At 39.1% G+C, this 14,939-nt stretch overlaps 1 protein-coding gene across 1 annotated transcript in view; it reads right to left on the bottom strand.

Moving 5' to 3' along the window:
* Positions 1-11,003: 11,003 nt before the first annotated feature.
* LOC122794997 overlaps positions 11,004-14,939 on the bottom strand; it is a 123,692-nt gene continuing 119,756 nt past the window's right edge. Inside the window, exon 5 of the mRNA XM_044063687.1 lies at positions 11,004-11,254. Within this exon, the coding sequence (XP_043919622.1) occupies positions 11,004-11,254 (251 nt within the window). The remainder of the gene's footprint in view (positions 11,255-14,939) is intronic.

Raw genomic sequence — 14,939 nt, forward strand, 5'->3', positions numbered from 1 at the left:
AGAAAGAGTCTTGCCATCTTGTTCGCATCTGGTCAAGGCGTCTTTCACTTGAGGTCCGAACAAGGTCAAACCATCAAAAGGGGAATTTGTGAAGGACGCCTTGACGGGGTCTGCAAAATTACAAAGCCGCATCCAGGCGTGACGCCTTAATGCCACTCCTGTGCCTGCGGCCCTACTCGCTCCATCGGCTGCATATGAAATGAGCTGCATGGAGGAGTTAACAATAGAGTTTTAGGGTTCCTAGCTGTGAGTTAATTTTATCCTGGGACCCAGCAGCTGACGGATCCTGTAAAACTTCTCCCAACTCTTTGAGAACATCTCTCTGAAGGCCGGTGAAGTGACACAAGTAATTCAGCGACCGCATGGCAAAGGTCGCTGAAGAAAACATCCACTTACCGTACCTATCCATAGTCCTAGAATCCTTGTTAGGAGGATGGATAGGTACTGAAGGATCGGCTAGTTCCTTCTTGGTGGCTGCAGCCACCACCATGGCATCAACTGGGACACCTTTTGTCAAAAATTGCCTATCAGCTGGGGCTGTAATGAATTTAGAAGGCCTCCGAGGAGTGGGTTCCACCGAATCTGGGGCCATCCACGCCTTCCGAGCCACCACATCCATAAGGGGGTCGAAAGGCGGAGACACCCAGGAGGTGGAGGGTCGAGAACCAAACGCCTCCAGGTAAACTGACTCATCCTCGGAAGGATTAAGGGAAGGCCAGTTCCCCCTCTGCTTAAGGATTTCAAGGATGTCTGAGAAAGTAACATCCACAGAGGGGGACCTTGGGGATCCCTCCAACTCATCCAAGTCGGTATTGGATGTAATGGACTCGGGGGAGTCCACATGTTTCCTCTTACATGTCCTCTTACGCGGAGGTTCACCTGACAGGTCAGGAGAAGCCTTGGAAGAGGAAGATATCCCCAGTGGGGAAACCTGAGGAGTTGGATCTCTGGGCCCGGGAGCAAGAGAGTGGGAAGAGACGTCAGCAGGCACTGTAGTGGAAGGAGCTGATGGAGCTGACCGTTGACCATGCCCTGGGGCTAGTACGCTCATCACCTCGAAGGCTCCCCTATCAGAGAGGCCAGAGTGTTCCAGCTCTGAAGGGGTAGGTACCCCAGGCCGCACCGACAGGGATGGCTCTGAGGCCGATGTCGGGGCCGAGCTCACCAATGCCAACGCTCCGAGAGGGAGAACGTGGTCGGACAAGGGTCCGCTGCCACTCGCCCCCTTGGAGCTGGCGAGAGAGACCAGGCACCTGGATCCCTCCAATGAAGGCATCAAGGAGGAGATCGGAGCAGAGGACGATGGAGCCGAAGGGGGAGGTATCAGCTCCGATGCCACAACAGTCGCAGCTCCAAGGAGCTCCAGCTCTAAACTCTGAGGGAGAGTCGAAGGAGGAATATTAGGTGGAGTTGTTATAGCCGCTGTCTGATGAGATGGACTATGAAGCATTTGGGCCAATGCCTGAGACTTTAATAGTCTACTCACCACTCTCTCAAGGTCATGATCAGAAAGCCTGGACGACCGAGAAGATCGGCTCCGATGGCTCCGCTCCGAGAGCAGGGGTGATCTCGGAGCCGAATGGATAGTCTCCAACGATGGGGATCTGGACGTCTTTCTGGAGGTAGATGGAGCCGAAGGAGCCAAAGATACATCGGCTCCAGCCGGAGCCGACCGTGAGTGTAAGGACTCAGCAGTATCGGCGCTGAGTGGAGCTGATACTGGAAGCTGCGACACAGAAGGACTGGCTCCAGCCGAAGCCGATCTTGCCACAGAAGTTGAGCCAGCAGACGAAGGCTTAGGAGTCGAAGCTGACGGTTTTGCTGGCTTCGAGGGCTTCCCCGGCGCAGGCTTAGTCGGGGAGCCCTCGGGCTTTAACAAGCCCCTTAATATTAATTTGTTCCTGCGCTCATGCAGGACTCTTGGGCTGAATGCATGGCACACACAACAATAGTCCTGCAGGTGCAGGGGTCCCAGGCAGTAAACACAAGAAGTGTGACCGTCTGTCAGAGACATTTTCTGACAGCACGAGTCACACTTCTTGAAGCCTGAGGCCTTTGCCTCCTTCGACATATTGGTGTTGAAGTAGTGCTAGAAAAACACACACACTCAAACACCCGATCCAAAAACAAACTAATAAAAAAATATTAGGGATACCGGGGTACAAACACACCCAAACACACCACAGAATCCCTGACAAGAGTTAGGAAGGGGCAGGCTTAAGTCCTAACCTGGGGGGGGGGATGTATAATTAGGGATAGGAAAATACAAGGTACTAACGGGGAAAAAGGTTTAAAATTAACCGTTAAGTATCTAACAAGAAAAAAAGGAGTGGGAACTAAGTAAAAAGGATGACTAAATGTCTTTAATTTCAAAAACTTACCAAGAGCCAGTAAAAATGCAACTCGCAAGCGAAAGCGGCAAACGAGATCTGGGTAGTTATCACCTAGCATCATGGGATATAGGGTTGCCTCGAGCCGGTAAAATTAGCTCTCGAGCTTTAGTAAGTGGCCGAGGATCAGCTCCGAACCCATCCAGCAAGAATGAAGGTGAGATTGACAACTTAACATCTATCATTAGCCAATTGGTTGATATGATTAGAAAAAGTCATAGCTGAATCTACCCATATACCCAGGTCCTTAAATGAGTCTACAGTTTCATTCATTGTGTGCTATATTAAATATTCACCTTTCAGTTTATGTCTCCCAAATCTCATATGCTAAGTTTTTGATGTATTTATTAACATATTATTCTCCTGTGCCAAATGGTCACTTTAGTCAAATTATTTTGCAGACATGCCTTATCTGTAACACTTGTAATCAGTTTACCCAATTTCAGGTCGTCAGCATATAAACTGTAGAACACCTCAGATAAAAAAGTAAGGTCTGAAAGATACAATCTAAACAAGTAAAGGCCTAGGACAGAGCCCTGTTGGACACCTTGACTGTAACCAAGGATTTCACCTGTCCAGTTGGTGTATGACACTTGCCATGTCATATTTGTAAGCCATGCAGCTATCCATCTTATCAACAGTACATCAATATCTAGATGTACTAATTTATTGATCAGTCTTTTGTGCATGTCCCTTTCAAATGCTGAAGTTAAATCTATATAAACCACATCACAGCAAAATCTTTCATTCATAGCTGTTATTATATTGTTATAGAACATCATGTTACAGGTGGTAATAGGTCTATTTTCAACATATGCATGGTGATATATGGTTTCAAGTCTCAACCTATCCAGTTCTGACAATAACTTATCCAGTATTACCTTCTCCATTATTTTTCCACAACATGAAAGTAGACTTAAGGGTCTATATGATTCTGGGTTTGTCCTCCTCCTCTTACCCTTAAAATCAGGTTTAATAAGTGCATGTATCCAATCTTGAGGATTCTCCCCATATTTATATGACCTAATGAATAATAGATGTAATGGCAGTGTAAGTTCTTGCTTAAGTGTTCTCAGGTCATTGTTACTTATTCCGTCTCCTCCCTGCACTTTGTTTGGATCCAGTTTGCACAGTTCTTTTTCAATATAATCTAATTTGATTCCAGTATTCGGGGTTACCTGGATGTCACTAGAACAACTTACCAGTCGTCTTGTGGAGCCAAACTGTTTTGCATAAGATTTTGTAAATATATCTATAATCTGTTGTGTCTGAGAATAAATTTTAGAATCTGCACACAGTTTATCAATTTGTGTATCTTTACTCCTTCCACATCTTATGCATCTATAAAAAGGTTTCCTATTATGCTCAATATCTTTATATAAATTTTCTTCTTGATCTTGTCTAACACTATGCTTAATCTGTTTGTCTAGTTCATTTATTTCAGTTTTCAAAGTTGTAGTTCGACCTCTCTTCCATTTCTTATATTTTTTGTCTCTCACCTTAATCAGGTATCTTGTCTTATGGAAATACACCCCCCCCCCCCGATGTTGCATGCCTAGATCCTGATGTTAAGCATTTTTTTTTACTTTTTGCACTAAAACAATTTCTCTTTTTAAACTTTCCACAGTCCATCTGCAGTTTTTCCACTGAACACCTCACTCCAGTTAGTTTTATATAGTAACTGTTTTGCTTCCCTATAATCTGTAATCAACCTTCTGAGCATTGGCTTAGATTTCAGTTTGGCAGAATTATCTAGCAACAAATGAATCTTTATGACTCCATGATCACTGCACATCAATGGTGGTAAAACTTGACTTGAAGTTACAATAATTTCTCTGGGAGCACAAACAATATCTAGTATATTCCGTCCCCTGGTAGGTTTTTTTACAATCTGAAACATTTGTTGTTCCTGAATATACTCTGTCAATAATTTCCTTACTAACGTTGCTGAATCAATATTATTCCAGTCTGTTTCTGGTAAATTTAAGTCCCCAGCTAATATTATTCTTCCCTCCTGTGTTTCATGTGTATTGGGTATTCAACTTTGAATCTTGTATTGTATGAGCTTATCTACTGTACATATGTGTATTTACTGCTATAGTTCTAATACAATTTACTGCTATAGTCTAACACAAGTTGATAGTTTTCTCACTATACTATTTGATGCTTTTGATTCTGACATGATTACCTTCTGTGTATTGAACTATTGGCTCATACCGTGTCTGCTTGATTTCTACTGAACATACTTATATTCACTGCTTCATTTCTATTGGTGTCCTTAAGTAACTCCTCTCTGCAAGTTGTTTTTATTCATCTGTATCAATTGTGCTATATTTTCTTGTTAATGTGGAGCTTTTCTACCCAGGCCTCCACTGAAAATGGGCTCTTTTTGGCCCAGTGGACTATCCCGGTAAAACAAATGTAAATAAATAAATAAATAAATGTTCTTACTTGGTAATACCTGCTGTAGTGCCTGGAGTATTAGGGTGTTGCATTATCCCATTGCTACAGTGTAATTTGTGTTCTGGATTGGTATACTGAGACTGAATTTAATGAACTGGAGCATTTAATTTCCTTTAGATTTACAGCACACCTCACTTACAGTGACAAGTTAAAAACAGCAGTAGTAAGCTATTCACATTTTTAAACTGGTTGTTTACATGCACATGTTTCCCCCCCTGTGCCTATAAATATCACTTTTCAAACAAAGGCTTTATTTTTTTAAAATATCTTTTTTTATTCTTTAAAATATTTTAGCAACAGCAATAAAAAATTAAAATAAAATAATCTGCAACCAACATAATAAATTAAATGCAGAAGTGTTGCAAAATATATGAACTGGCAGCTCCATCAAAATGAAAGAATTAATTAATAAGGTAGTCTACTGTGTGTAATGTGCAATTTCTCAAACCAGCTCCCAGTCCTGCCACCTAACATTCAATCACTCCATTATACCATAATACAACACTGTCAATGCTCTGCAAGGCAATGTTCATCCATAAAGTAATTCAGTTTCTATACTACTTGTCTTGGTGGTGGCCACAACAGTAGTAAGCTGAATAAGAAAGACAAGACCTTTATATCCGTAGTAGTTGTCATCACATACTTGGGTCCTGAATGGAGAGAAAAAATCAACAGGAAAAGGAGAGTAGTATTGCTGGGACTAAATTCATCCTCATGTCTTGGTGAGTACCTTTTCACATGGCAGACCCTGTTTTCACAAACTTTCACCCAGTTAATACTGATATATAGACTGTATTTTATATAACATGGAGAAAGGTAGGTTAAAAATAAAAATGACAGCTGGGGACACAAGTCCCAGGATAAAAAGGTGCCCAATAATGGTGTATGCACTGTTGTCAAGAATTGGGAAAAAGTCAACGTAGAATCCCATGACACAGAAACATTCTAAAACAGGGCTAGGCCAAGCCCTCTGGTAGAAGGAAGTAGTAGCCCTCAAAAAAACACAAAAACTGTCAAGCCAAAAAAAGAGCAATAAAGATGATAAAGTGGAGTATTGAGGATAAGAAAGAAATCATGTATTGTTATCAGAGCTGGATCATGGTCTATTGGGGCCCTAGGCAGAGTAATGGATCATTCCCCCTCCTCACAGCAGCCCCCTCCACTGGCAGCATCCCCTCTTTCCAGAGTCTCATTTTTGGCTATTTCTCCCCAGTTACCATAAACACAGTTCAAACCTGTCAGTGTGCATATTATTTTCTTTTTTACTTCTACAATACTTAGAGATATTTAAAACTAGGAAAACAGGTAGAGTCTTACAAACAATGAAAAATAAAAGGCAGCTGTTGCAAGACAAAAGTGACGCTTGGTAGATGGTAAATCCTTTATAAGCAAAAAACTCCAAATCCAGAAAAAATACAGACAATGTTCATCCAAGATAAAGCAGTGCAAGCAAACACAGCAGTATTAAATGCTTTTGTCTGGTAGATGACTTCCTCAGAATATAAAAATACTGCAATTAGCACCTGTTTAAATACATTGCTTGCCCAATCACAAATAACTGACATCATTTCCCCCATTAACAAGGCTGCAAATACTTAATACAAGCCAGATATAAAACAATAATTCATGTAAAAAGTTTAAAACATCCCTAAACAGTGTATATAACTAAATAAAAAACATAGATTTTAATTTCAACAGAGAAGATAAAGAAATTATATCATTTAACCCAAGTGCATGATAGGCATCAAGCCTAATTTGCCATTTGAGTTCGACAAACTCCAAATACTCATTCAAGGGTCACCCACGAGGTCCCAGATCTACCTGTTCCAATATAAAGAACAGGAAGGAATGGGTAGGTTCACTAACCAAATGTTTATATAGTGCATTCGTTTCATTTTTATTCCTGATATCATATAAATGTTGATAAATCCTTAACCTTAGGGCATTCTTAGTTTTACCTACATAGAAACTTGCACAGAATCTACACAAGGCCAAATACACAACCCCTTTAGTGTAACAGTACATCCTTTTTGAACTGGAAATATATCCAAAATTTATGAGCTTGATTTTTTCTCTGTCCATAACATAAGGGCATTATTAACACCTCCCACACTTAAAGGTACCACCATTGTGGGTGTCAAATTTTTGCTTTTCAAACAATCCTTTAAGGGAAGTGTCTCTTTTGTAAACCACTAAATTTCCTTGATAATTCAGGGTCAACATCAAATATTTTCCAATATTTGGAAATAATGTTTTAATGTCATAAAAATTGGATGTGTAAGTAAGCAGGCACCCGTCCAAAATTTAAAGGTTTACAGTCATTATGACTTTTGGTGGACACCTGCCCTAGTAGTGCAAGAAAATGACCATTCATTCTTTTAGTCTTAACTTCATTAAAAATTTCTATGACAAAGGTTTCAGGGTACCCCTCTTACAAAACATGTTTTTAATATTTCACATTCACTAAGAAATAAAATCAGACACCATTCTGGCCAGTCTTACATATTGGCCCTTAACTAGGGCTTTTTTCTGGTGCAATGGGTGATAATGCAATAGTGAATTTGAATAGGTAGGTTTCCTATATAGTTGTGAAACAAAACAATTGTGTTCAAAGTCTTTCTTGATAGTAACATCTAAGTAATTAATCAGTTCTACATTGCTATTCATATTAAACTTAAGAAAACTTGTAGTTCCATTAATATAGGTGAAGAACCTCTTCAGGTCGACCTCACTATCTTTCCAGAACAGGACTATATCATCTAGGTATCGCCCATACAATACCCATGAAGTCCTAAATTCGAGTTGGTAACAAACAGGTCCTCCCATTGTGCCAAGACAATGTTGGCAAACACTGGAGCACAATTGCAACACCCTGTTTTTTTTCAAAGGTCACAAAATTATTCTCTAATAATATTTCCATACATGTTCAGAAGTCAGAATAGTGTTATGATTAAGTGTTGAATTGGCACATAAATAGTCATAATACCATTCAAGGCCAATTCGATGTGGAATAACTGAAAAGAGATCACAAACATCAATAGTGACTAATATGTTACTATCAAAAACATGTCCTGTTTAACTTTAGTAAGAAAGTCCCATGAGTCCCTAATCACAAGACTATGAATCTAGAATGTTTTGTCATATTGTCAATGAACTTAGCAATACTATAAGTTTTTAGGCTTTTAAGGTCCACAATTGGTCTTAATGGTGGGTTTTCTAAGGATTTGTGAATTTTGGTATGCCAAAATTGTGGGTATTTTGGATGGCTTATAAGCATATAATTATAGGTTTCTAAGGTAATTTGCCCATTTAATAATAGCTGTTCCAATTCCAGGTCAATATTACGATATGCTATATTAATCTCATTTCTTGACACCTCAAAATAGACATCACTATACAAAAGTTCCATCATCTTGCTATTATAATCAACCACATTCATAATTACCATGCTCCCACCTTTATCAGGTTTCATTATTCTTATGTCACGATGCTCTAAAATTTCACTTAGAAGTTTTCTCTCATCACAGTCCAAGTTAGCTTGACCAGGTTTTTTATACTTGTTCACTAATAAGTTCCTGATATCAGCTTCACGTAGATTCTCAAACAGCTGTACTAGGGGGTGTGATGGGGGTAAAAATACTAATCCAAATGGCCAGTACTAGCATTGTTATCGTGAAAATGTAAGGCCAAATTAAGTTTTCTTGTAAATAATTTAAGTTGTAAAATAGAGTCAGTAAGCCCTTCCTTAATAGGAACAAAATTAAAGCCCTTTGATAATAACTCCCACCTGGTGTCAATTCTGACCTGGCTGTAGTTATAAATGTTAAAATCACAGTTATTGTTACTAATAACATTAAGTACCAGGCCACTATTATTATCGTTGTCAAAATTGTTGTCAGGGTTTATCTCCTGTATGAACCCCATCTCCCCCTCCAGGAACCCATCCCAGGGTTGTTGCCATTCCTGTAGTAATCCTGCCTCCCCTGTCTCTGGTTCTGTCTCTCCGACCTCCGTAACCCTCCGAAGGAGGTTGCTCTAAAGGGGAAACATTTCCACTATTGCCTTGTGCATGCTCTTCAATTTCATTATCCTCAGTACAAGAGATGTTATTAACAGAAAAACTTTGTTGTCCCCTCGGTGGATCTGGATATGCTCTATCATTCTCATAATCCACCCTATCCCTTAATAATTTCCTTTCCTTCCTAGTCTTTAATTCAGTTAGTTCAGTGTCAACATGATTAAACACAGCATTAAAGTTATTACATTTCATTTCAAACAACAAGTCATTTTTAATGCTTAAATCTAAAGTATTAATCTCCCTTAATAACAATGACATTTTACGGTTGTTATCAGATATCAAAATTTGAAGCAATTCACACCCTTGCCTTTTAAAAAATTGTAGGAGTTCTTTATGAAGGTGTGAGTCCTTTTCCAGTCCAGTGGGAAATTTCCATGAACGGAGCCCCTTAAGCACCTGCTCTCTTTTAGTACACTCAGTTAAATATTCACTTTCCAGTTGGAATTTTTTATATTTCAGAAGTAGCCCTCTAAAACTGGAAATTTGTTGATCCAATGTACCTGGGTTAACATGATTATTACTAGAGTTAGAAACTCGATTAAACCAGTTTTTAAGCCATTGCTCAACCGATATATTAAAAGTCACTTCCTGCCTATCGACAGAAACATTCTGAGTCTGTGTGTTACAGCTAAAACCATTGGTGTTACCACGAACTAAGTCAGCTTCCTGGTTGCTGTGAAAGCCCGTTCTTTGGGCTGGTGTAATAAGCAAATCACTAGTCTCAGAGCCCTGTGAATTAGTAATGTCATTCGACCCTAAATAAAGAGGGTTAGACATTAATTTGTCCACTTTTTTAGATAAATCTGAAACTGTTGCAGTTAGAGTGGATACAGATCTAAGTAAAGTCTGCAGTTCTGCATCGCCAGTGTCACGCATCTCATCCATGACAACAAACAAGGAAAACAGGTAGAGTCTTACAAACAATGAAAAATAAAAGGCAAATGTTGCAAGACAAAAGTGACGCTTGGTAACTCAAAAAAATAAAAATAATGACAATCCAAGATAAGATAAAGCAGTCAATATAAACAGTATAATAAAAGAGCGCTTCAAATCAGTAGATGAGCATCAGAATACAAAATATAGCAATAGCACCTGTTTAAATACATTGCTTACCCAATAATGAAACCTCAATCACATTTCCCCCATTATTATGGCTGCACATATTATATTAAGCCAAATTTAAAACAATAATACATGTAAAAAGTTTAAAACATCCCTAAACAGTGTATATAACTAAATAAAAAACATAAATTTTAACTCATTCAAGGGTCCCCCACACGAGGTCCCAGATCTACCTGTTCCAATTTTGGATATATTTCCAGTTCAAAAAGGATGTACTGTTACACTAAAGGGGTTGTGTATTTGGCCTTGTGTAGATTCTGTGCAAGTTTCTATGTAGGTAAAACTATGAATGCCCTAAGTTTAAGGATTTATCAACATTTATATGATATCAGAAATAAAAATGAAAAGAATGCACTATATAAACATTTGGTTAGTGAACCTACCCATTCCTTCCTGTTCTTTATTTTGGAACAGGTAGATCTGGGACCTCGTGGGGGACCCTTGAATGAGTATTTGGAGTTTGTAGAACTCAAATGGCAAATTAGGCTTGATGCCTATCATGCTCCTGGGTTAAATGATAGAATTTCTTTATCTTCTCTGTTGAAATTAAAATCTATGTTTTTTATTTAGTTATATATATTGTTTAGGGATGTTTTAAACTTTTTACATGTATTATTGTTTTAAATTTAGCTTGTATTAAGTATATGCAGCCTTGTTAATGGGGGAAATGATGTCAGTTATTTGTGATTGGGTAAGCAATGTATTTAAACAGGTGCTAATTGCAGTATTTTGTATTCTGAGGAAGTCATCTACCAGACTGCTGTGTTTGCTTGCACTGCTTTATCTTGGATGAACATTGTCTGTATTTTTTCTGGATTTGGAGTTTTTTGCTTATAAAAGATATTTAAAACTGTTATTTCAAATTTTATAGCAGAAGCATGGATAGACATTTGCTAAAAAAAACAATACAGTCTCACAATGAAAACAAACAGCATAAACACTAAGTGTCTCTACCCTTGAAACTCACATTCAGTGAAACAGCACTGAAATCCACAATCAAGGAAAATGCAGTAGCATATTAAGTTTACCTTTAGGCTGTTTTCAAACCACCGGCCCCCTGCACATATTTTTAGGACCATGCATACATGGCTGTCTTCCTGCTGCACCTTCCGGTACTTTTCTGTTAATGGGGCAGCAGGCAAAATCTGCATCGCACTGCCTGATAAGTAAAAGAAGCCGTAATAAGCACAGTTTCTCCTGCCTAATAAGTAAAAGAAGCCGTTACAGCTGTAAAAAAATGTAAACATTAAGCACAGTTTGTTTTGCACACAGCCATTATATAAGTAAAAGAAAAGAAGCCTTTCTGACCCGATTAGTAAAAGATGCTGATGAGGGAGTTAAACGGGCGCAATAGCTGAAATATTGACAGCTCTTCATCTAAGCATTTGCATTGTTGGTACAATGATAGAAAAACAAATGCACATATTCAGGCACCATTATTTTTTTCTTTAGCACTAAGTAAACATGGATTTTCACTAATTAACTGTAACTTCGAGAATCCAGTTTCAAACTACACAGCTGAAGGTAAGGCTATGTGTTGACGTCACTCGCTGCTCAGATGTGCAGCTGAAGACTTGGCTGGTCTTGCCTTGTTCATGCATTGGGGCAGTTTGACCTCGGCGGTTATGTCAAGTGCAAGGTACATTCACTTTGTAAAAATGACGTGTTATCCTGCAAAACTATATAGACACAGCGCTTCTTGTAAATGAAACCACAAGGGCAGGTCGGCCTGAAAAAACATTACTACACAGGACCTCTCTGTCAAGTCTCCAGATTTTACCTGATATTTTCAATGTGTTCCTCATAAAACTTGTGGCTTTTAACAATTTAGTGATGATTGAAACCACTACATAATGGAATACATTTGGATGTTGAACTTCCTGTCATTCAGAAAGTACAAGGTAACGCAAACCGTGGAATTTCAGCAACTTTTCCATTGCTGCCCCGTTAACAAAAAAGTACCCACCTTCCTGGTTGTATTCAATTATACTCTTTCTGTTATATGTCACCACTTGTTAGAGTGTGTTTTATATTTGTAGTTTTGAACATTTTTCCAGTAAGCAATGAAACAAAACATATGAATCAATAATGACAAAACTACCCATTTCAGAGATTTCAGCCACAAAAGGGCAGTGGAACTTCTATCATTACAGTTCGCCAGTATCACTCAATATACACAATCTCTGCATAAGTAAAAGTCATCTGAATAATTCCATATTAAAGAGATCTATAGCTAATGAAGAGGTTGCTGCTAGCAAACAACTTTACATTTCAGTTTTTCATGCACAAATTCAGTACCTGCTGCCCTTGAAGAATAAATTGCCCGTGTTACATTAAGAAAAAAATTGGTAAGCAGATAATATTGCAATATGTTATGGCTGTCAATCAACAACAGGTACATATTTACTAGGGATCTCATCCTAAGGAGGACACACTCAGGAATGCAGAACCCCCATCCCTCTTAAGGGGCACTGCAATAGCAGCACTCCATCTACATGGTGTGAGAGTAGAACCCACAGCTTTTATACCAAAGGCAAGTATGCTACCTGTTGTGCTACATTCAAATTTTACAGCACAAACACTGATGATGGCCATTTGCTAAGCACATTGAAAACAGACTTAGCATGAGCAAAAGTAAATGCTTCTTCCCATGATACTCAACATTCCCTGAAAATGGACCGAAATGCCACATTCCTTGAAAACGCACTGAAACACGGTCTTTGAAAATGGTCCCCTGATGACAGTTTGATAGTTGGTATAGAGGATTCAGGCTCTATTCCCCAGTAATCAAGCTACAGGGTTTGAGTCTGACTAAGGTAACCAACCTAACATCCCTAACTGGGGCATCACACACATACACACACACACACACACACACACACACACACACACACACACACACACACACACACACACACACACACACACACACACACACACACACACACACACACACACTCACACACCTCTTGCCACCTGTTCTCCATGTTTGTGGGCATTCATCCCTTTTGTCTGGCAAAGGAATGCCAGCAAGCAATTCTGCATATAATGTATGCACAGATGGCACTAAATATGCACAAAGAGTGTGTCCTTAAAGACAAAATGTAAGTTTTGTTTGTTTAAAATTAAATGCTGTGGCAGTGACCCAGCCAGAAAGGGCCTTCAAGCCACAGGCCCAGGCAACTGCCTAGGTTGCCTAGGACTGGATCTGGCTCTGATTGTTACTGTTACACATAAAGCCCAGCATTTCCAGATATAAGATAGTCAGAAAGTTTAAGAGAGAAATTGGAAGAAAGAAAAACATTTGCACATGAGTAACTGTCAAAATCTTTAAATGAAAAATGTAATTGATTAATACAAGAGATCCATAAAAGACAATACATAGCTGAAGAAACTTTGGGACATCTGGCAAAAGAGGATACAGCGGAAGTGCAAAAATATAAAGAACAAAACCTAATGATTTTTGAAAGGTATAAACAAGAAACATGGGCTTGTGAAAGAGAAGGAGATCTGGTATAGTGCAATATTTTTACAAAGTCGAAAGACAAGCTAATCAATCAAAAATGCAGCTCCAAAGATATTTGAAGATAAATAGAAGCAAAGCCACCCAGATATGAAAGATTTCACCATACAAAAAATAAGAAAAATCACAGGAGGAATGTACAAAAAGAGGATTAGTAAAGTAGAAGTTAAATAGAAATGATAAGTTATGTACTCACCATAACTAGGCATCTGTGATGTCCATTTTCATTCTTCCTAATGTATAGGTTACAGATCTGATCCTTGGATCTGACTCAGCCACATACTTCAGATGTCAGATCCAACTCTCAAGCTCCTCCCTCTGCCTATAGTGCCCTACTCCATCCCTATTGCCTCATTTCAAGTTTGCGGCTCTATTTCCCAATAAAAAAAGAGAAACGGATATAGCCATATAGAAAAGACAGGGCTCAAACAGGGAACTGTAGGTTCCAAACACGGTCCAATAGATCCTTCAAGAAGAAAAATGGATGGGAGATGGATGGATGGGAGGGGAGTTGAGAAACAATGAAAATGGACAGCACAGATGCCTAGTTATGGTGAGTACATAACTTGTAGCTCTGATGTTGTCCTTTTCATTCTTCCTCGCTTATAGGACAGAGTCCCCAGCTACGTTGAACTTGGGTGGCCCTCATGGGAGGATATTCCGGAGTACTGCCAAAATAAAGGAGGCTCTGTTTTTAGATATGATATCCAGTTTGTAATGTGAAGCAAAGCTATGAAACTTGGACCATGTAGCCGGTGCACAAATGTCATCAATGGATGTTCTAGACCATAAGGCAGATGTAGCCATTGATTTAGATGAATGAGCTCAGGAAGTTTTAGCAATGTCATACCCCTTTGAGAGTAAATCCATGAGATACAGTCTGTAATCCATTTAGCTAGGGTAATTTTAGAAACAGGTTGGCCTAGGCAATTTGGAGAGAATAATACAAAATGCTGGTCTACATCTGACATCAATACTACAGGAGTTCTGTCACAATGCCTTACACCTGCAAGTTTACTGAGACTTTTGTCATTGTTCATAGCCTGCCATCAGTACATCTGACCACGATATTGAAGGAGCTCTGTCACAGTGCTCTACACCTACAAGTTTACTGACACTTTTGTCACTGTTTCATAGCTCGTGGTCACTACATCCGACCTCAATATTGCAGGAGCTCTGTCGCAACACTCTATACCTACAAGTTTACTGAGACTTTTCATCAGTGTTTCATAGCCTAAGGTCACTACATCTAACCTCAGTATTGCAGGAACTCTGTCACATCCCCCACACCTACAAGTTTATTGAGACTTTTGTCATTGTTTCACGTAAGCATATTTCACATGAAGAAACTTGCTGAGTATTA

This window comes from Protopterus annectens, chromosome 1.part0 (assembly GCF_019279795.1).
Source record: "Protopterus annectens isolate FY-2018-M chromosome 1.part0, PAN1.0, whole genome shotgun sequence".
Lineage (NCBI taxonomy): Eukaryota > Metazoa > Chordata > Ceratodontiformes > Protopteridae > Protopterus > Protopterus annectens.